General features: G+C 49.3%; 2 protein-coding genes across 5 annotated transcripts in view; one reads left to right on the top strand and one right to left on the bottom strand.

The window, feature by feature from the left end:
• Positions 1-9,410, bottom strand: part of DNAJA3 (DnaJ heat shock protein family (Hsp40) member A3) — a 30,834-nt gene extending 21,424 nt beyond the window's left edge. The window contains exons 1-2 of one of the 2 annotated variants that reach the window (XM_005697929.3): positions 9,168-9,410; positions 285-418 (exon numbers count right to left, since the gene is read on the bottom strand). In XM_005697929.3, the coding sequence (XP_005697986.3) occupies positions 285-418; positions 9,168-9,378 (345 nt within the window). In that variant the 5' untranslated portion in view covers positions 9,379-9,410. The remainder of the gene's footprint in view (positions 1-284; positions 419-9,167) is intronic. The other variant, XM_018040843.1, reaches the window with a different exon arrangement.
• LOC102188914 (coronin-7) overlaps positions 17,952-23,109 on the top strand; it is a 54,063-nt gene continuing 48,905 nt past the window's right edge. For all 3 annotated transcript variants that reach the window (XM_018040489.1, XM_018040488.1, XM_018040490.1), the window contains exons 1-3: positions 17,952-18,112; positions 20,450-20,546; positions 21,365-21,439. In XM_018040489.1, the coding sequence (XP_017895978.1) occupies positions 18,053-18,112; positions 20,450-20,546; positions 21,365-21,439 (232 nt within the window). In that variant the 5' untranslated portion in view covers positions 17,952-18,052. The remainder of the gene's footprint in view (positions 18,113-20,449; positions 20,547-21,364; positions 21,440-23,109) is intronic.

The following is a 23,109-nucleotide window of genomic DNA, read 5'->3' as shown; positions in this document are numbered from 1 at the left end:
CAGAAGACTCGGTAGATTCAGAAGAATAGACTTAAACACAAAAACGGCCATGGAAAAAGATTAAAAGAAAATCTCTGGTTCTGAGTCTGCGGTTCCTGAAGCATTAACCAGCGTGGCCTCAGGCATTGAGGAACATGCTCCAACAAAGCCAGCTTTGTCAGCCCACGTTGTCGGCTGCACACAACCCACACGTATAGGCACATGCACTGCACGGCTCAAGGTCACCCTAGATTCACACCATCCTTTCTACAGTCTCGCCTCTAAAATCTGGCTTCCACACAGACCTGGTAATAGGCTTTCTTGATCTCCTTCTGGCTGGCGCTCCGGGGCACTCCTAATATCTGGTAATAATCTTCTTTAGCCAAATGGGTGCTCATGTGGAAGGAGGCAGTACAAACAAAAGGGTACCGTTTTACTCCTGAAAAAGAAAAAAGGAAAGAAAATCACTCTGGGAACGTACTCAACAAATGGAAATTGCGAGTAAGTGACCAGCCAGGCCACACCTATGAAGGAGCAGAGGTAGGTCATAGCTTTTGGAGGCTGTTCTCCTCCAAGCCTTCTGGAGACCAAACTCACTGCACCTCAGAAACGGCCAAAGGGACTTCCCTGGTGGTCCAGTGGGTAAGAATCCACCTACCAACGCAGGGGACACGGGCTTGATACCTGGTTCGGGAAGATCCCACACACTGTGGGGCAACTAAGCCCGTGAGTCACAACTACTGAGCCCACATGCTCTAGGGTCTGTGCTCCACAAGAAGCCACTGCAAGAAGCCTGCGTGCAGCAACGGAGACCCGGCGCAGCCAAAAACAAAACCAAAAACAGCTAAACCCAGAGTATATGGAAAATACAAAAATCAGAGTACGGGGTGTGGCTAGTCCTGCTGGACTACACGAGGGCTGCAGCCTCATTACCTCTCTAGAGATGGGGGCTGCACCTGGGGATGACTGAAAATCAACTTCACTCTCCTGTTACACAGCCGGCAGACCACTTACCACATCCCAGGTGCTGGCAGAGACCTCATCTCACTTAAAGCTCAGCAGCTCCCCAGGTTCTCTCCTGCCACCGTGCAACCCTGAACATCTGCTTATGGGGTGGTTTTCAGAGTGTGGTCCCTGAACCAGCAGCATCATTGGCCTCCTGGAAATGTACATTTTTCAGGCGCCACCCAAACCTGAATCCAAAACTCTGGACGTAGGGTCCAACAAGCCGTGTCTAACAAGCCCTCCAAGGGACGATTCTGCTGCACACTGTTGAGAACTGCTGGGCTAAAGAAATGGTTCTTGGTCTTCAGCGTCACACATCTCTTTGAGAGCATCTGATAAAAGCACTGACCCCTCCCCTAGAAACAATACATATATACAGACGCACAAGGTTAAACAACTCTGTGCCAGAACCTGTGTTGACCCCAGAGCACGTCAGAGCACATGGCAACCCCGCCTCCACGCCCTGCCTTCCTTTCAGGCCTCTTGCATCAGCAGCAGGGAGGCGGCTGATGGGACACAGCTACTCAACCTCCCTCTACTCTACCGACCTGTCACCAAGCGAAGGTGGGGGAGCCGCTCTACAAGCTGCCTCCTAACCCCCAACCCATCCTGTGACAGCTGAAGATGGGGAAGGTGGGGCTAGGGGGGTGGTGCGGAACAGGCCAAGTTAAGGCGGAGGGGAGGGGGGGCCAAGAAAAAGAATGAAGACCAGGAGGCAGATCAGGTTTTTTAGTCAAAGTTTCCCCTGCCAGAGAGATTCACCACTCATTCATTCAGCAAACATGCCTGGCAGGCACTGGGCTCCTTGCAGCAGACAGCAGCAAATCATGCCAAAGGTCTTGCCCTCCAGGAGCTTGCATTCATTCATGATCTCAACACTGGACTAGGCACTGAGGACACAGACTGAGTAAAAGACTCAAAACCAGTGCCCTCAAGGAGCTTCCAACCCAGCAAGAGCATGTGGGAAGCAGTGTGAGAAGGGATGTTAGTGCACAGGAACGCAGAGTGAGAACATACAGCAGTATCCCCTAACCAGGGCCTCTCAACCCCCACACTGCTGAAGACGGGAGGATCCGATTCCCTGCTGGGGGGTAGGGGGGCTGTTAAGGGCTGAATTGTGTCCCCCACCCAAATTCATATGCTGAAGTCTTAACCCTTGTGCCTCAGAGCATGACTGTATTTGGAAATGGGGATCTTTAAATAGGACCCTAACAAAAGTCTCAGACTACAGCCTTCAGAACTGTGAAAAAAGTAATCTGTCTTTTTAAGGCACTTATTCTCTGGTACTTTCTTATTGCAGCCTGTGTATTTATTTATATCCTAACATACCTATGTGCTTACTGGAGGATGTGTTAGCAGGATCCCCAGCTACCTAGTTATCAGGAGCACCTCCCGCTCTCAAACAGGTAACTAAAACTCCAGACACTGCCAGTTGCCCCCTGAAGGGCAGAATCACCTGCAGCTGAAAACCAGCACAACCCAGTCTCAGAAGTTTCAGTGAAGGTCTTCCAAGGCAGCTGCTGTTAAGCTGCAGAAATTAATTTGGCTAAGGAGGGTTGGAATCCATCCAGATTTTCACCTGCAGTCCTGGCATTGTTTGCAATAGCATTCTCATTCGCTTTCAAAAGTGCTCCCTTGGCAGTTACATCATATGATCACCTTTGGTTTGGAGGGAGAAAGTCCTTGTTCAACTGTAGGTGCTATGACATAACTAGAGACTCAAGTAAGTGTGTATGGAGGTGGAGTAGGGTAAAGGGGTGGTTAGAGATGACGACGACGACAATGACCAGTGCTGGGAATAAACAGAAGGACCTCTGAGTATGTTAGTTGTTGCTTTGTTCAATAGCTAAATCGTGTCCGACTTTTTGTGACCCCCATGGACTGCAGCACACCAGTCTTCCCTATCCTTCACTATCTCCCCAAATTTCCTCAAACTCACATCCATCAACTCAGCGATGCTAAAGTTGGATTTTATCCTGAGGACAACAGGGAGCTACTGCAAGTCTTAAACAGAGACTTGATCAGATCTGCGTGAAAAAGAACTCTCAAACCATTAACCAGGACTAGGAAACTACTTAAAATCTGTCTAGGCACAAAAGACAGCCAAGGGTATTGAGCATATCCAGGAAGGGTGCCGAGATTAAGGATAATCAGACATGAGAACAAGTAGGAAACAGTCAGTTCAGTTCAGTTGTTCAGTCATGTCCGACTCTTTGTGACCCCATGGACTGCAGCACACCAGGCCTCCCTGTCCATCCCCAACTTTCAGAGTTTCCTCAAACTCATATCCATTGAGTTGGTGATGCCATCCAACTATCTTATCCTTTGTCATCCCCTTCTCTTCCGGCCTTCAATCTTTCCCAGCATCAGGGTCTTATCAAATGAGTCAGCTCTTTGCATCAGGTGGCCAAAGTATTGGCGTTTCAGTATCAGTCCTTCCAATGAATATTCAGGACTGATCTCCTTTAGGATGGACTGGTTGGATCTCCTTGCAGTCCAAGAGACTCTCAAGAGTCTTCTCCAACACCACAGCTCAAAAGCATCAATTCTTCAGCACTCAGCTTTCTTTATAGTTCAACTCTCACATCCATAGACGACTACTGGAAAAACCAAAGCTTTGACTAGATGGACCTCTGCTGGCACAGTAATGTCTCTGCTTTTTAATATGCTGTCTAGGTTGGTCATAACCTTTATTCCAAGGAGCAAGCGTCTTTTAATTTCATGGCTGCAGTCACCATCCGCAGTGATTTTGGAGCCCAAGAAAATAAAGTCTGTCACTGTTTCCATTGTTTCCCCATCTATTTGCCATGAAGTAATGAGACCAGATGCCATGATCTTCGTTTTCTGAATGTTGAGTTTCAAGCCAACTTTTTCACTCTCCTCTTTCACTTTCATCAAGAGGCTCTTTAGTTCTTCACATTCTGCCACAAGGGTGGTGTCATCTGCATGCCTGAGGTTACTGGTATTTCTCCCGGCAATCTTTATTCCAGCTTGTGCTTCATCCAGTCCAGCATTTCTCATGACATATTCTGCATATAAGTTAAATAAGCAGGGTGACAATATAGAGCCTTGACGTACTCCTTTCCTGATTTGGAACCAGTCTGTTGATCCATGTCCAGTTCTAACTGTTGCTTCCTGACCTGCATACAGATTTCTTAGGAGCAAAGTAAGGTGGTCTGGTATTCCCATCTCTTTCAGAATTTTCCACAGTTTGTTGTGATCCACACTGTCAAAGGCTTTGGCATAGTCAATAAAGCAGAAGTAGATGTTTCTCTGGAACTCTCCCACTTTTTCAATGATCCAATGGATGTTGGCAATTTGATCTCTGGTTCCTCTGCCTTTTTTAAAACCAGCTTGAACATCTGGAAGTTCACTGTTCACATACAGCTAAAGCCTGGCTTGGAGAATTTTGAGCATTATTTTACTAGCATGTGAGATGAGTGCAATTGTGCAGTAGTTTGAGCATTCTTTGGCATTGCTTTTCTTTGGGATTGGAATGAAAACTGACCTTTTCCAGTCCTGTGGCCATTGCTGAGTTTCCCAAATTTGCTGGCATATTGAGTGCAACACTTTCATAGCATTATCTTTTAGGACTTGAAATAGTTCAACTGGAATTCCATCACCTCCACTAGCTTTGTTCGTAGCGATGCTTTCTAAGGCCACTTGACTTCACATTCCAGGATGTCTGGCTCTAGATGAGTGACCACACCATCATGATTATCTTGGTCGTGAAGATCTTTTTTATATAGTTCTGTGTATTCTTGCCACCTCTTCTTAGTATCTTCTGCTTCTATTAGGTCCATACCATTTCTGTCCCTTATTAAGCCCATCTTTGCATGGAATGTTCTCTTGGTATCTCTAATTTTCTTGAAGAGATCTCTAGTCTTTCCCATTCTATGGTTTTCCTCTATTTCTTTGCACTGATCACTGAAGGTTTTCTTAAATCTCTCCTTGCTATTCTTTGGAACTCTGCATTCAGTTGGGTATATCTTTCCTTTACTCCTTTGCTTTTCACTTCTCTTCTTTTCACAGCTATTTGTAAGGCCTCCTCAGACAACCATTTTGTCTTTTTGTATTTCTTTTTGGGGGGATGGTCTTGATCCCTGCCTCCTGTACAATGTCATGGACTTCCATCCATAGTTCTTCAGGCACTCTATCAGATCTAATCCCTTGAATCTATTTCTCACTTCCACTGTACAGCTGTAAGGGATTTGACTTAGGTCATACATGAAAGGTCTAGTGCTTTTCCCTACTTTCTTCAATTTAAGTCTGAATTTGGCAATAAGTTCATGATCTGAGCCACAGTCGCTCCTGGTCTTGTTTTTGCTGACTGTATAGAGCTTCTCCATCTTTGGCTGCAAGAATATAATCAATCTGATTTTCGTATCAACCATCTGGTGATGTCCATGTGTAAAGTCGTCTCTCATGTGTTGGAAGAGGGTGTTTGCTACGACTACTGTGTTCTCTTGGCAAAACTCCACTAGCCTTTGCCCTGCTTCATTCTGTACTCCAAGGCCAAATTTGCCTGTTACTCCAGGTATTTCTTGACTTCCTACTTTTGCATTCCAGTCCTCTATAATGAAAAGGACATCTTTTTGGGGTATTAGTTCTAGAAGGTCTTGTAGGTCTTCACAGAACCGTTCAACTTCAGCTCCTTCAGCATTACTGGTCAAGGTATAGACTTGGATTACTGTGATACTGAATGGTTTGCCTTGGAAACAAACAGAGATCTTTCTGTTGTTTTTGAGATTGCATCCAAGAACTGCATTTCAGACTCTTTTTTTGACTATGATGGCTACTCCATTTCTTCTTGCCCACCGTAGTAGACATAATGGTTATCTGAGTTAAATTCACCCATTTCAGTCCATTTTAGTTTGCTGATTCCTAAAATATCGATGTTCACTGCTGCCATCTCCCATTTTGACCATTTCCAATTTGCCTTGATTTATGGACCTAACATTCCGGGTTCCTATGCAACATTGCTCTTTACAGCATTGGACTTTACTTCCATCACCAGTCACATCCACAACTGGGTGGTGGTGTTGCTTTGGCTCCATCTCTTCATTCTTTTTGGAGTTATTTCTCCACTGATCTCCAGCAGCATATTGGGCACCTACTGACCTGGGGAGTTCATCTTTCAGTGTCCTACGTTTTTGCCTTTTCATACTGTTCATGGGGTTCTCAAGGCAAGAATACTGGTTTGCCATTACAAATGAGAAGCAGGAAGCAGATCCATATTTTCTGGATCCCCCACACTGACTGACCCTAGATTTCCTGCAAATATGAAAAGCAGACAGTGTGGAAGCAGCAGGGACCACTTTCTTTGGTCATATTTGAGAAAAAACAGCAGAGCTAGTGTCTGAGCGCTTCACTGCAAGAGTGGGGGGTTACCTTGACCCACCCTGCCTCTTCCCCTCATCCCCCTTTAATCCAGAAGGCAGAGGTCAGTAGTGGCAAAGGTTCCGGAAGCTGCAGGCTCAACATCATGAGGAGACAACCTGGGCTTGGGTTGAGAACAGGAGACAGTAATGTGTAAAACTGAATATAAAGACAAGTTACATTGAACTAGTAGAAGTTTGATGGCTTCTGACACCATCCCAAAAGCATCAGTGATTAGCAAACGGCAACCCACTCCAAAGTTCTTGCCTGGAGAATCCCAAGGGACGGGGGAGCCTGGTGGGCTGCCATCTCTGGGGTCGCACAGAGTCGGACATGACTGAAGCGACTTAGCAGCAGCAGCAGCAGCAAGAGTTCACTTAATAGATATATTCCCCACCACCCAAGATATGACCAATAAATGTCTGGACCATTTCAGAACAAGCCAGAACAGGATGGGCCTCCAAGTCACTCTAAGAACAGCCAACCTTCCACTCTGGGAGAAGGTGGGTGTGAAATAACTACCTTCCACTCTGGGAGAAAAAGTCAGATTTAAAGTGTTGTTTTAACATCAGCTAATTGTACTACTGGATTTGCGATGAGATCGCAGACCAACATCTGGGAGCTGAGTTGATGCCCTAAGATGTGATAGGTAACAGAGCACCATGAAGGACGCTGCCCCTCACACATGTTCAGTACCTGACACAAAACATGCCCACTGTGGGCACTGGGCTCACTTGGGGAAAAGGACAGCTGACCGCGTAGTTCCTCAGTAATGACCCCATGCCAGGCTCAGTATTTAGCGCTCGTCTGTCTCCTTTCACACATACACAATCACTAAAAAATGTTCCCCAAATGTGTGTACGTGATATGAACAAATTTACCTTCATAGATATCGAAAGTGAATTCGCTCAGTCATGTCTGACTCTTAAGATATCTAAGGAATTATATTTCAGTATAAAGATGCAGGCAAATGCTATTCACAACAACCTTGATATTAGAAAATGTTGGCAAAACCTAAAAATGACCACCTTTGCTCATATTGAGAAATACAGCATGACATCATTTCCAAATCCTGAGGAAACCAGGGCAGACTACTGTGAGGAAATATAGGTAGCAGGAACAGAATAAACAAATGGGATCATCTGACCAAAATCATATCCCATCTCTTTGTTCTCTGCTATATCCCCAGTACCTAGAACAGACCCTGGCATATGACAAGTCCTCAATAAATACCTATAAATTAAAATATTTTCAATTAAGGATGAGAAACACAAAAGGATTTAAATAATCCACCCAGGTCTCTCTCTCTCTCACACACACACACACTACTGGAACCAGTGTTCACTGTACAAGGCAATCACAATTACTGATACACAATGACTGGCTTTTATGTAAGCATTACAAAACTGGATCTTATTAGGACATTATCTTAAGTAAATTACCTTGTCAGGACCCTCTAATTAATCATCTCTGTAAGTTTATAGATAAAATAGCATTTGCACAAATGCTAGGGGGGACACAAACATCTAGCACAACTCAGGCACATAATTAGTGGTTCAATGTTTCCTCCTTCCTTATCTCACTATAAGGGAAATTGCCCAAACACAGCGTAAGAAACCACCATGGCTAAGCTAAAAAGCTTAATATATGCTAATTCAACATCACCCCCATCAATTACAGAAGCAGCAGGCAAAGAGCAATCACTTTTTAGTTTTGTGACATTCTACAGGTTAACATTTAAGACTCAGTTTCTTAACCTATAAAACAGAATAACCGTGGGAATTCCCTGGCAGTCCAGTGGTTAGGAGTTTTCACTTTCACTGCAGGGGCCCAGCTCTACTCCTGGTTGGGGGACTAACATCCCACAAGACCACCAGCTTGGCCAAATAATAGTACTCGTCTACCTCATGGAAGCAATCCATGCCTCATACATAGGAAGTGCTTAGTAAATATTAGTTTGCATTTTTATTGCAATAACCAACACACAGTGCTCAGTCCCTAAAGTGTTCGACTCTTCCCGACTCCAAGGACTGTAGCCCGCCAGGCTCTGCCCGTGGGATTTCCCAGGTATCAATAATGGAGTGGGGTGCCACTTCCTTCTCCAGGCGATCTCCCTGACCCAGGCATAGAATCTGCGTCTCCTGCATTGGCAGGCCAGATTCTCTACCGCACTGAGCCACCAGGGAAGCCCAATAACCAACATAAGGACCTCTAAAAAACAGTGTGCCCTTCGATTTACACCGTGTGGCAGAAAGAGACTAAGCTCTGAAAGAATAACTCTAGGTTCGGGACAACTCTCCTTATCCAACTTTATGACCTTGGGCGGGTCAACTCTGCTAGAACCTCAGTTTCCCATTCTTTAAAATGGGGATCATTATCCCCACCTTGTAGGGCTGTCACCGTCAAGTGAAATGAGGTACACAGTGCCCACCGAGCCCAAGAGCTGGTGCTCACCGAATGGCAGTTACCTCTGCCCCGCCGCTATAGGATAGAAAGTAGAGGGATGAGAAAGGAATTGGGCACGGGAGCACTAGATGGCGGGAAAGAGGCCTCCAGAAATGTTGCCAGAGAGGTGAAGGTTCACGGCCTCGGAGCGTTTCGTCCCCTCCGCTCGAGGCTCCACGCAGCTCTTCCTCCTTCACCGCTTCTGAGCAGCCATCTGGGCCTCTCTGCCTCCTGCCGGCCCACCTCCCCCGAGCGGTTCCGCAAGTATGTCAGAAGACACACTCCATCCCGCTACCCCCGGAGCTGGAGCGAAACAAGTCACTCCTTTCCAGGCCTTGGGCGCTAGAGCCTGCCCTCACCTGTGAAGCTGACACCGGGTCTCAATGTCAGCAGCGCCCCGGGACCGCGACCTCCCAGGGAAGGCGGGAAGGTGGTGACGCTCAAATTGCGGCCCAGCGACGCCCCCACCACGCCCCCCATGGGCGGCCGGGCCCCTCTCCCCGCAGCCGCCGGCAGCCGCGGGGTCCCCACAGCCACCAGCAACCAACGTGTGGAGCGCCGCGCCGCCATCTTGGCCCGGGGACACTGCGCCTGCGCCACCCGGCTCAAGGCGGCCTCACGAGGACGACGCACGCGCGCGGAGCCGGCGTTTCCGGGGGCGGGGCCTGCTGCGGGCACTCGAGCGGGGAGGAGGGGGGAAACTACAAGCGTTGCGCGTGCGCATCCGCACCCAGTGCGCTTTCTCGGTCGCTGACTCCGAAAAGGTATTTACTCTAAAAAGTGCTAATTGGTAACTTGGCTTAAGAAGACCCTTCATTCTGTGCTAGACGATCAAAAGTGCATCTTATCTGTGTAAAGACGTGGTTGAATGTAGCCGAATGTAACGGGTCTGAGGGGCCTGGCCGGGGCGCCGGGTGGGGGGGAGGCGGACTACAATTCCCGGCGTGCAATGCGGCCGTACATCCGCAGATCCCAGCATGCCGTGCGGCTTCCTTCCTCTTGACCCTGAGTCTCAGGTCTTGCCGGGGTTACTCACTCGTGTGCGCAAGCGGTTGCCTTGGTTAACGTATTCCCAGAGCCAGGCTTCACGCTCACTGTTCCTGTGGCTGATTCACCACGAAAAGGACTTGGATCGCTCGGCTCTCTGCTAAGCGTATTTGTCTTCTCCAAACCTGTAGTGAACTTGCCGATCGCGGACTGTGAGCCGAGCTACCCAAAAACGAGTTTAATAAACGTTGCGGGTACCTACACGGTGCCACGCGCGTTCTAGAACGTCAAGGATACAGTGATGACTGACACACCATCCCTGCTTTGTAGGAGCACACAGTGAGGCGAGAGGCATCTTAGCCACTAAGATAACGTGGTAACAATGTTACAGGCACACAGGCGAGGGAGTTTCTCCGACAGATTGAGGGTATTGCGGTGTCAGGGAAGGCATCTTAGAGGCAACAGACTTTGGTGAAAACTGCGCCAGGTTGGAGTGGAGGGGAATAGTGTTCTAAGTAGCAAGAACTTCAAAAGCAGATGCCAAAATACTTGCCCTGTACGCGCTAGCTAAACTTAGGATATATGACTGGAGATAAGTCTAGAAAGAAGAACCTGGCCTGGTTAGTCCTGCAGAGGGGTTTCCGCTTTCACAATCCCACCACCACCACCCCCCCCCCCCCGCCCCGCGCCAACAATAGAAAGGGAACCTGAGGGCTCCTGGATGGATTTAAGGTGATGTGTGCTCCTTGCCCCTCCCCCATTACACATGACATTTTTGTGTATGTGGTTATTAATCTGGGGAAATATCCATAGCTTTCATCAGTCAAATTCTCCACAGGCGCTAAGATTGAAAGAAGGTTAAAAACCACTGGTCCAGTGAAGAACAGTTAGGAGGCTGCTGTAAACTGCAAGGAATACTTGGGAGTTTGGGCTAGGGAATTCAGAGAACTGAGGTGAGCAAGGGATGTTATAGAGAAACAGGAAAAGATTGATATGGGATGGGAAGTGGGTATAAGTTTGTTTGATATATTCAACAAATATTTAAATGTCTCCAGCATAGTGCTTTTGGGCTTCCCTGGTGGCCCAGACCGTAAAGAATCCGTCTGCAATTGGGGAGACCTGGGTTCAATCCCTTGGTTGGGAAGATCCCCTGGAGAAGGGTGCGGCAACTCATTCTAGTATTCTTGTCTGGAGAATTCCGGTGGGCAGAGAAGCCTGGCAGGCTACAGTCCTTGGGGTTGCAAAGAGTCAGACACGACTTAGCGACTAAGCACAGCACAGCATAGCGCTTTAAGTGTGGGCTCTGGAGTCAGACTGCCTGGGACCGAATCCCAGCTCTGCCAGTTAACAGCTGTGTGTCCTTTGACAACGTACTTTACCTCTCTGTGCCCGTTTCCTTTCTCTAAAATGGGCATAGTAGTACCAGGGCGTAGTCATACCTCAAGGGATCATCTGAGGAGAGAGTGAGATAATCCGTGTAAAGCCTTCATACTGTACTTGGCATGTAGTACGTGTTCAGTATGTGCTGAGGCTCTGTGCTAAGCACTGGGACACCAGAGAGAATGCTGACAGTTACTTGCCCACAGGGATCCCAAAACCTAAGGGGAGGTGGGAGGGTGCTGGTTGAGAGAAGTACAGCTTTCAGGAATAAAAGCTGAGAACAAGAGCCAAAGAGATTTTTATTTACCACCTCAGAGTAAGTTAGGAATGAGGGCTCACTAGTATGAAACCTTTGTCAGCCTTGTAACCCTCATTTTTTGGTATTTTAGTCCCCCTCCTCCATCTATTTCCCCATAGTGATTAACAGCAAAGATCCTTCATACAGAAAGTGGGTACGTATTCTTGTTTTAGTGGGTAGCAGGAAGGCTATTTGTCAGGGAGCCTATATCTCCTCTTATGAAGCAGAGTGCCCCAGGGTAGTGCAGTAGGTGAGGGTGGATACTAAAGGAGGGAAGAAAGGCCCTGAACAGAACACAGAAAGCCTCTGGCAAGATTCACTGGTGAGGGGACCTCCCTGTGATCCAGTGATTAAGAATCCACCTTCCAATGCAGGGGACATGGGTTCAATCCCTGGCCGGGAACTAAGATCCCAGATGCTATGGGCAACTATACCCGCATGCCTCAACTAGGGGCAACTATACCTGCATGCCTCAACTAGGGGCAACTATACCTGCATGCCTCAACTAGAGACACAGCCAGAAAAGAAAAAAAAGACTCCCTGGAGAGAATAGCCTAGGCCTGCTCCTGGTTTCTCTCACTGCTGATCACCATAGAAAAACAGGAGATGATACAATTACTAAGTATGAGTATGGTACAAAGCTTGGGAAGTCTCCACAGAAGTGGTCCTTGGTTTGTGCTTCCTGAATCAGCCTGAGTCATGGTTGTTTGGAGACAATGAATATGCTCTTTTTATGTTCTTTAAGCAGTGGTCATGCCAAACTAAAAATCCTGGGAAGGGAGCGGTTTGGGGGAAAAAGATAATGAAGTTCTTTTTCTTTTCCTTTTGGCCACGTTGGGTCTTCACTGCAGTGCTTGGGTTTTCTTGGTGTGGAGCACAGGCATTAGGCGCATGAGCTCAGTGGTTTTGGCTTGCTGGCTGTAGGGTGCACGGGCGTCAGTAGTTGCGGCCCAAGGCTCGCTAGTCGTGGCTCTCGGGCCCTGGAGCATACAGGCTTCAGTAGTCGTGGTGCACTGGCTTAGTTGCTCCGCAGCAGGTGAAATCTTCCCAGACCAGAGATCAAACCCTGTCTCCTGCATTGGCAGGCAGGTTCCCATCCACTGTGCCACCGGCGAAGTCTGATAATGAATTATCTTTATTTGGACGTAACAACCTTGAGACATCTACAGGACCAATTTCAGGCAGTCTCTTTCCGGTTCACAAAGAACTTCCTCATGTTTTCTCTCCTGATACAATCACAGCCCTCTAGGTTAAGTAGGGCAGAGGCTAGTCCCATTTTTAGGAATGGACCCTCTCCCCAGCGTCCCGCAAAACAACACCAAACTAAGCCCTGAAAAGTGGAAAGACTTCTCCAACGTCACACAGCTTGTGGGTCGGTGAACCAAGATCTTGTAACAGCCAAACCAGAGCTCTTTCCTTTAAACCATGTGCCTTCATAGATTATGATCAATAGTTCCCAGTCATACAGCTCTGGATGGCTTACAAAGCACTTCCTCATGCAGAATATCATTTGCTTTTCACAAGGAAAGGAAGCAGGGCTAATATTTACTACCACCCTCACCTACAGACTATTTCACTGCCATGCAAGTCTTTCAGGTGTGATGAAACACAAACAGATCCTCCCTAGGCTTGTGGTTAAAAACTGGGATGAGCACACAGGACAGAGCTACCCACACTGTTGGGCAGAATATGTCCTGGGTCTGTTTCCTCCACCACTTCCCCCCAACTCCCGCTGCCCCCTTCTCCAGTCTAAAGCCAAAAACTTGAGCTCTAAGGAGAAACAAACGTTTTGCAAGAGGCAGACAAGTTGCGCAAGCCTCTCCCCGTCTTCACTTCTCATTTTACTATTCCACTGGGCCCTCTCCAGCTCCCCCGAGTTGAGGAGGTCTGTGAGTGCTAGCAGGGAATTGAAGCATGGTCCACCAGGACATGCCGGACTGAAGGCCAAGGGAGACCAGAGGGGCTACCCCATGATTTCCAGTGGATACTGGCCACCTGAGGTACAAGGGACCTCCCAAGTCCTTGGCTCTGTGATGGAGTGGCTGGTTCTTCTCCACTGTGAGTGAGGAGCCCTTCCAGGGAGGGCAGAAGGGCCTAAGCCTTCAAGGGCAATACAAGCCAGCTCACCATTTCTCTAGTAGTGTTTTCTTTCCTCCCCAAGACTGTGTGTGTGTTAGCTGCTCTGTCGTGTCTGACTTTGTGGCCCTGTGGACTCTAGCCCGCCAGGTTCCTCTGTCCGTGAGGATTCTCCAGGCAAGCATACTGGAATGGGGTACCAATCCCTTCTCCAGGGTATCTTCTGGAGCCAGAAATGGAACCCAGGTCTCCTGCATTGCGGGCAGATTCTTTAACCGTCTACCAGGGAAGCCCAAGAGAGTATGGGACAATTCTGAGGAAGTGTGGAGTGTCCTGCCCAGATGTTCCCAGGCCTGACCTCTGCAATGGGTGCAGTTCCCTGCAGCAGGAGATGAACTGTGTCCTTGCCTGGCTGACCCAGATACTTCCAGTGGGACTTGCGTGGTAATGATTTCCTTGAAAGCCCTTTAAACCACAAGTGACTCCAGCTCCCAGCTGAATACCGTTCTGCCCAAACTAGGCTTAAACTTCAGCAGTGTCTTACAAACCTGAGAAATGAAAGGAACTTTTTTTTTTTTTAATATTTATTTAATTTGGCTTTGTGGGGTCTTAGCTGCAGCACCGGGGATCTTCTTCATGTCATGGGGCTTCTTTCTTTGTGGCTCATGGACTAGCTGTGACCTTTGAGCTTAGTTGTCCCGTGGTATGTGGGATCTTCGTTCCCCAACCAGGGATTGATCCCATGTCCCCCCTGCATTGCAAGGTGGATTTTTATCATTTTCTTTTAATTATAGGGGGATGGTTCCCTATGCCGTGTAGCCCGCCATGCTCCTCTGTCAATGGAACTCTCCAGGCAAGAATACTGGAGTGGGTTGCCATTCCCTTCTCCAGGGCATCTTCTCAACCAAGAGATTGAACCTGGGTCTCCTGCATTGTGGCCAGATTCTTTATGGTCTGAGCCACCAGGGAAGCCCTGCAAAGTGGATTTTTAACCATTGGACCACTAGAAAAGTCCCTGAAAGGAACTCTGAAACGAAAAAAAAGGGAGGGGGCGGATCACAGATGCTGAGAATAAAACTCTGGATCCCCCAGTGATTAGCAGACTCCAAAGTGCAAAACATCACCTTGAAAATGACAGACTTTTCTATGGAAATGTCCGTTGGTCTGAATTATCACCACAAAAGTTAAAGTGTGTGTTTCTACTAAAATATTCGGGGACTTCCCTGGTGGTCCAGCGGTGAAGATTCTGGGCTTCCATTGCAGGGGGCATGGTTTAAATCCCTGGTCATGGAACTAAGATTCCCCCATGCTGCATGGTGTGGCCAAAAATAAATGTACATAACTTGCAGAAAATCAGAGCAAATCACTAGATGTAGTAAGACTCCTGAACCCCAAGACTACATGGGTACACCTCCATAAACAAGAAAATAACAACACAAGCTGCACTATCATGTTTTTCTCCATTTTTGAAATGTATTTTGTTGCTTAATAGTTCTTTTCCTATGTTGACATAACTACACATGCCTTTCTATGCCAGCTCCTGAAATGAACATGGCTTATGCATAAAAAAGTGTTTTCAATGTATATTTTAATAAACAGTCATTTCAGGGGCAGATAACTAGATCTAAATAATTTGCTGTTGGCACTGCAGCTGGCCTCATATCTCCCTCTCTTGCAAAAATTCTACTTTACAGAAACCACTGACCTTGCTGAAGATTAAGGGAACACCATGTCAGATACTTCTTTTCTTTAGCATCATAGTATAAAATAAAGATGCATCCTAAGGCTCTTTAATGCGTGTGTGTGTGTGTGTGTGTGTGTGTGTGTTTGGTTTCTTTTTGCTTGTCCCTTTTCTTTCTGCTGATGTCTCTTCCTGTGGTTACATGAAGCACTTCTGATTTCTCCAGAATGAAGACTTCACTACAACTGGACTCCCAAATTCTTGTTCATTATTAATTACCCTTGGAAATAGGACCTGTGAAATCGACATCATCTTGCCATGCACCTAGCTAACCAGACATCCTCCCTTTGTTGAAATTTGATCCACATTTTGATAGACTGCCTTTGAGGGTGGAGAGGTGTTTTCCAGTGTCCTTATAAGCAAACAGAGAGGTTGGGATTCTAGGATTGCAGAGACAAAGCTAGTAATTCTAGCCCTGGGGGGCTAGAAAGAATCGTGCAGGCTATCAGTTGAGTTTTGCAATCCATGAAAAAATTTATTCTGCTCAAGTCTGCAGCAGTCTTCCAGGTCTGAACTCTCTACTAGAATCACTCTCTCCAGCCAGAATGGACCTGGCTACATGTGGGATGGTCACTCTCTGGGCCTTGATGATATCCCTCTGGCCCTTCCCTCTCCCCTGCTATGGCACTCAAGTTGGTCACTATGGCAACCAAAAAGTTGACATTCTTCTAGTTTTCTTCCACCAGCCCCTAGTTTGTAGCAAGAGTCACATGACCCAGCACAGCCAGAGTCAGAACTTTAACCCCCAGAGGTAACAAATGGACGCGTTTAGTCGCTCCGCTTTGTCTGACTCTTTGCCACCCCATGGACTGCAGCACGCTAAGTTTCCCTGTCCTTCACTATCTCCCAGAGTTGCTCAAACTCATATCCATTGAGTCGGTGATGCCATCCAACCATCTCATCCTCTATTGCCCTCTCTCCTCCTGTCCTCAATCCTCCCAGCATCAGGGTCTTTTCCAATGAGTCAGCTCTTTGCATCAGGTGGCCAGAGTATTGGAGTGTCAGCTTCAGCATCAGTCCTTCCAATGAATATTCAGGATTGATTTCCTTTAGGATTGACTGGTTAGATCTCCTTGCTGTCCAATGGGCTCTCAAGAGTCTTCCCTAGCACCACAGTTTGAAAGCATCAAATGGACATTCCATGGGCTAAATTTGGTCTACAGATACGGGGACCTTAAACCAAAGGAAATAAGCCAGTCACAGAAGGATAAATGGTGTATTATTCACTTAGATTTGGTATCTAAAGTAGTCAAATTCATAGAAACAGGAAGCAGAATGATGGTTACTAGGGGTTGGGGAGAAGGGGAAATGGAGAGCTGTTGTCTAATGGCTATAGTTCCAGTGTTGCATGGAAAAGTTTAACACTCCTGAACTGTATAGGTAAAAATGTTAAATTTTATTCATTTTTCTTGCCACAATTTTTTATAAAAAGCACAAGCGATGTCTGCAATAATTGAAATAACCAACCAACTGAAGATTGCACTAATGGTGCCTTTTGCAAAGCTGCTGGAATTCCAGTGTCTGAAGAGTATGTCATGGGAAAGCTACACTTCAGTGGCTGTCAGCCTGCTCAAAATTTAAAATCCCAGCTCAGTCAACTTAACCTGACAGTCTATGGAGATCAAAGTTCCCTCCTAACTCAGTAATGGCCTCTGAGAGGTCACAGTTTACCTGTGAGAACTGAAAAAAAGAACTTGTATTTTAGGGATCCATGCATGCTAGTCGCCAGGCCAAGCTTGTGCCTGTTTAAGCTGTTGTCTCCAGCCGGCTGCGGAAAGCGAGTTTTCACAGCAGCTGGCCGCTGCGACTGATCATTCGTCTTCCTCAGATCAAAGTCCCCTTTCCAGACTCGCCTGAACAGGTGTTCCGTCTGGTATCAAGCAGAAAGCCTATTCTGGAATCACAGAGTCAATTTTCAAAGCGAAGAGAAAGGCTTGTGGAATGAATGGCCCCAGGTTTGTTCCGTAACTAAACAAGAAGTGCTGGTTCTGCAAATTGGCCATTCAAGGGATTCCCCACAGCTCTTATCTACTGCCGTTTCAGCTTATCTGTAATTGATTGATTGCCTACCAGGAGTCTTGGCCCACAGCGCCCAAGGCCTGCGGCCAAGACTTGCCCTTATAAGGGACGCCGAAGGCTCCATTCCCCCCTCCTACGGAGCCCACCTGACCTAAGCAGGGTGGGTGAGAAGCGGAGCCTTTAGGTCCCATCAGCAGGGATTTGCATCAGATACGGGCTCTCCTCTGCTGCCATTCATTATCCCTGTGACTCGGTGCCAGCGGCGCCTGAGAGCGTTCCCTGTCTCCGAAATGGAGCTAGTTCATTTCTGCTTTCCCTCCTCCCGAAGAAGGGCGTGCCCCGAACCCTGGAAAGCCTCCCGGGGCCAAACCCAGCCCACAAAATCGCAGCCGTAGTCCAGGGTCCTGCACGCCCAACCCGGCCGGGGGCGGACAGCTAGCCGCACGTGACCTCTCGGTACGCGACTCCAGCCCTCCGGCATTGGGGCGTGGCCTCGAGGGGCGGTCGAGTGGCGATTGGCCGGGAGGTGGGGCCTGCGGCGTGCGCGCGGAGGGAGAGGGGGATGGGGGTGTGGCCCAACAGGCCGGAGAGGGCTGCGATTGGCTTGGGGCGCGTAGGGGGCGTGGCCACGGGCGGCAGACCGCGGGTGGGGCCGGAGGCGGCGGGAGTCCCGGCTGCTAGCTGTGCACCTGAGAGCCGACGCCCGGGTCCGCGAAGCTGCACCCGCCGCTGTCCCCGCCGCCATGAACCGCTTCAAGGTATCCAAGTTCCGGCACACGGAGGCTCGGCCGCCCCGCCGCGAGGTAAGCCCGGCTTCCGTCCCCCCTTGCCCGTCGGCCACCCTTCCCCCGCCCCTGGCTCCGCGCGGGGAGCCCCCCGAGCCCGCCTGCCCTGGGGGCGCCCCCTTAAGGCCCGGGTCAGGCGTCCAGGCCGCCCTGTGGCCGCACGGCGCTCAGAGCCTGGCGCTCCTGAGACACTCTGGGCTCTCGTTGAGCACCAAGGTCCTGCCTCGCAACGGGACCCTCGAGGCGGTGCCGCCCGCCCGGTGGGGCCGAGGCCTGAGGCCTACGAGGCTGCCTGCCTTCCCGGCTTCCGGTCGGCCTCGCCTGGGAGCCACAGCGCCTCCTCCCCGCCTCCTTGATTGCCCCTGCCCAGGGCTGGGATGCGAGAGAGATGCCCCTCTCTGTCCTGGCCTTGGCGAGTCCGGGTGTGTCACTGGAGAGGGGGAGCTCCTCGACCAGAGACGCGCCCCTCCCTTGGGTTTCCGCCGGCGCTTCCTCTCGCGGCTGGCTTGAGCTCTTCCCCTACTCAGGGTGATGCTGCCAAAGCCTGGGTGGGGCGTGGGAAGCCGAAGCAGGTGGAGGCCAGACAAAGAGCTGAACCAGGTGGCGGGGGAGTCCCTCGGCCCGCCGGAAAGGCAGGAGGCCTGATGAGGGATGTGCTTCAGAGTCGATGCCAGCTCCGGTCTGGTGTGAAACATTATTTGGAAAGCCTGGGAGTGTCTTCCAATAATGAAGAGGAGAAACTGACCTCTGGTGACCCCATCAGAGGCCGTCTCAGGTCAGGACAACCTGAAGCAGAAGCCTGGTTCTGATCCTCTGGACAGTGTTTCCTGGGCCCGTCCCACGTCCAGCTGCTGGAACCACAGTGGTGAACACAACAGCAATTTCCTCCCTCTCTGGTGCTTACAGGCTCAGGAGAGAGACAGACAGCAAGTATGCAGGCAGGCAAGAGCAATGCAAATTTTAATAAGTGCCCTGGGGAACACACACAGTGGCGCTGGGATTAAGATGGAGATGGACCTAGAGGTGGAATTAACCTCAGTAGGGTAGTCCAGAACGTCAGCTGGGAGGAGGTGACATTTAAGCTAAGGCAGGAAGGGTGAGAAGCAGCTGGGCATTCGGGAAGAGTGGGGTGAGAAGGAGCCAGGTGGAGCAAGGAAAGTGGGGCAGGGTGGTTGGAGGGCAGTGAGAGGGAAGCATGATGTCAGATTAGTCCGGAGTGGACCTGCGGAGCCCGAGAGCCCCAGGAAGAAGCTGGGTTTTCTTCTGAGTGCAGCGGGGAGCCATTGAAGGGGTGGTCACTGATAGGTTCTCACATATGCATTTAAGACGGTCACTCAGTGTAGTCAGTACACTTGGAGAGTGTCCTGACCTGAGATGGCCTAGAATGGACTTGAGGGGCTCAAGTGGACTTGTTCCTGGTGGACTTCAGTCCAGCAAGGCAAGCAGCCAGGTGTGGAACTAGAGATAGCAGAGAGAGCTTAACACGGTTTACATGTTAGGGAGATGGGAGGACAGGTGGTCTGTTCTCTTTGTCAAAACTATTTTATTTCCTATCATTGTATTTGTGCAGTAAACACGAGTCCAGAGGGAAGAATAATACTGGATGATAACATTTTACCCCAGCAGGTGAACACTGAAATAGAAACTAGGGTGGTGGAGGTGGTTTCCGGGACGCTGTCAGCGGGTGGGCTGGGACATGTGGGTGCCTGATGATCATCAGGGGTGCTGTGAGGTGCTGATACAAGAAATATTGGGACCTCACCGAGCTCAGTCTTAGAAAAAGAGTTGCTCTGCTCTTCTGCTGGGGTTGTTAACATTAATGTCTATTCATGGGGGTGCATTGCTTACCTGACTATAGGACTTCATGGAAAGGCCTTGACTGTCCCCTTTCTGAGCTTGTGTATTTCCTCTCTCTCTGGGGCTTGGAGGAGACTCGTACTTGGTGGAGGCCTTCAGTAATGCAGTTGAGGAAGTTGAGTCCATCTATCTTAGATGCTCACTTCTCCTTTCTCTGCTTCTCTCTCCCTTTTAAGAGTCAGTCCGCACCCCCAGCCAATACACACACTGTCCAATTAGCCCCTTGACTTCGTTCAGCCTGAATTTCCTTCTGACATTTTCCTGCCCCTTATTAGAGAACTTATTTAATACTCAAAATTGACCCCCTTATGACAGATTGTTGTTTCAAGGACATTTTTTGTATTTTCTAAGGGACTGTGCGTGGGGACAGGGTTTGATCCAAAGGCCTGCATCTCTAATGGTGCAGCTTTAAGGTAGGGTCTCCCTCCAGTATGCCCTATTCCCTGCTTTAGGCAAAGCCCTAGCCAACCCTTTTTTGTTGTTTTTCTCTATTTTCAGGCCTGGATCAGTGACATTCGAGCAGGCACTGCCCCTTCATATGGGAACCATATCAAAGCCAGCTGCAGCTTAATTGCATTCAACTCTGACCGTCCAGGTAGGGAGGTGAACATAGATGTGGAGAGTAAGATGTTGTCACCCTACCAAGGGCAGAAGGACAGGCTCGTTGTAGGCCAGAGGCTTGGAGGGACCTCTCGGGGTTCAGAAGTCAGCACCATGAAGGCCCTTAGATGCCTGCAAAGCGGTCAATGTGCAGTAAGCAGATGGACTTCAATTTGGGCATTTGACGGCACACATTGTATAAACGTGTCGGCTGTGGTCCTCAAGAGCTTGGCCTGGGGTGGGCGTGGGGGGCTGTTGCTTTTGTTTCCAGCAGTCCCCATATGCAACCCACTCCTCATGCGGGGGCAGCTGGAGTCAATGGGGCGGTAAAAGCTCCCTGTGTTAGTTGGGCCTCTGAAGGTTGCTAGTGATGACTCAGACCTCAAATTGACATAAGCAAGAAACGGATAAAACAGATACCATTTGGTTTATATAACTAACTTCCAGGGGGTTCAGGCAAAGCTGTATCTCACTGTATCCTGTTCCTCAGCTCTGCTGCCCTCAGGTGACAGCTTCTTTCTCAAGTAGAACTGGGAAGGTGGCAGCTGGTGGCCCCAAGCCAACTACCAGGGCTAAACAGCGCCATAAAGAGACAACTGTGTCTTTGCATAGTTGATGTCGTGGGAGTCTTGTGTGGGGCAGGAACCGAGCCTGGGCCAACCACTCCGTCCAGAAGGATGTGGTCTTACTGTTTTTGGAGGTGCTGGGAAGGTTAGGGTTAGGCCAAGCTTTTGGGTCTCGTGTCCTTTGGGAGCCCTGGACAGTAGATCCCCTGTTAGGCCTGAAGTCAGAGCCCCTGTTTTTGTTTGACAGGTGTACTGGGCATTGTACCTCTGGAAAGCCAGGGAGAGGACAAGAGACAGGTGACCCACCTGGGCTGCCATTCAGGTAAGTAGAGACTGGACCCAGGAAGCCTGGAACTCACCCCTCCTGCCCTGGGGCAAGGGATTCCTACTCACCTGGTCCTGCACCCCTGTGGTTGGCTGGGCCCTTCCTGTCACCCTCACTGTGGGAAAGCTGTTGCTGGTTGAGAACTCCAGCCTGGGCAGAGAGGAGGGAAGCTGGTGCTTCAGGTGATCAGGCTGGAAGGAGGCGGATTTGCACCAGCCTGTGCTCCAGGCTGATGATGGCTCCCTGTCACCATGGAAGACTCAAGCCCGTGTGGTTCTTAGCCCTCTGTGCTTGTTTGGAGCCCAGCAGATCACCTCTCACAGCAGGCATCCTCCCAGCCAGGCAGGCTGCTGAGGGCCCTCCAAGGAGGGGGCGGGTTGGGCTGCAGAGCCAGAGATGGGCCCTCACAAAGAGAGCTTTTGTCCACCCCTGCAGCTGCTTCTGGGGGCGCCCAGCAGTCCACCTGGCAGCCTGCCCACATCGAGGGAACAGTTTGGTCTTCTCAGGCTGCAGCAGCGCCTCTTCTTTCCTCGTCCAGCTGCAGTGGCCACGGGCCCAGACCCTCTGGCCTGTGTTCCTGGCTGCCTGTTGGGTGGCTTGGGGTGAGAGAAGGGCGCTGATCCTCCATCCCCAGTCTGGGTGTGCAGCTCAGTGTCTCAGTCCTGATGCAGAGGGTGGCAGTTAATAAGATGACGGTAGTGAAGAATGATGGAGCTTTCCGTGGGCGCTCAGCACTGTCTTCGTTTTCTTACCCCATCCTTGTTTAAAACTTAAAACAACTTTGTCAAGGTATTGTTTACATAGTTATAAACATTGCTTGTTTTATTTGAAGCATTTGATGACTTTTGTTAAAGTTACGGGGTCGGGTATCCCACCATTGAGTTAGAGCATTTCCTTTATCCTGGAAAGACCCCCCTCATGTCCCTTGGCAGTTAATGTGTTTGCCTCAGGCGCTGAAGCCTCAGGCATTCATGGACCTTTCTGCCTCTGCAGCAGGGGCTGCGAGCTACTGTGTGGCCAGAACTGGCCCGCTGCCTGTCTTTGTAAATAGTTTTATTGGAACGCGGCCACACCTCTTCATTGACTTATGGTCTGTGGCTGCTTTTCCCAACAACTGCAGAGTTAAGGAGACGGGTACCGTATGTCCCTCGAACCCTGATTTCTGCTCTGTGGACTGGCCTTCTCTGGACGTTTCACATAAATGGATTCACGTTATATGTAGCCTTTCAAATCTGGTCTGTTTCATTCGGCATAATGTCTTTGCGATCCATCTAATGTAGCCCATAGACGAATTTTGCTTTCTCATCCTTTTTCATACCTTTCTGAAGTAGGTTTCTGTTCTTATTTTTTATCTGACTGAACCATACAGCTTGCAGAATCTTAGTTCCCTGACCAGGGATTGAATGTGGAACCATGACAGTGAAAACACCAGGTCCTAACCACTGGACCACCAGGGAATTCTCAAGAAGTAGGTTTTTAAATAACCGATTTTTCAGCTAAGAAAACCAAGGCTCAGAGGGATTATTAGGAGCTTAGCGATGCTGGCATTGCTGCTGGCAGAGCCAGAGTCGGAACCCAGGTATTTTAGGCACAGTGCTGTTGGCTTTGTGATTCTTCTTCATAGGGAAGCAGCCCCACGTTGGAGCTGTATGTAGGGTGGTGAGGGC

The sequence above is a fragment of the Capra hircus genome, chromosome 25, assembly GCF_001704415.2.
Source record: "Capra hircus breed San Clemente chromosome 25, ASM170441v1, whole genome shotgun sequence".
Lineage (NCBI taxonomy): Eukaryota > Metazoa > Chordata > Mammalia > Artiodactyla > Bovidae > Capra > Capra hircus.
This window is presented reverse-complemented; position numbering and strand designations above follow the sequence as displayed.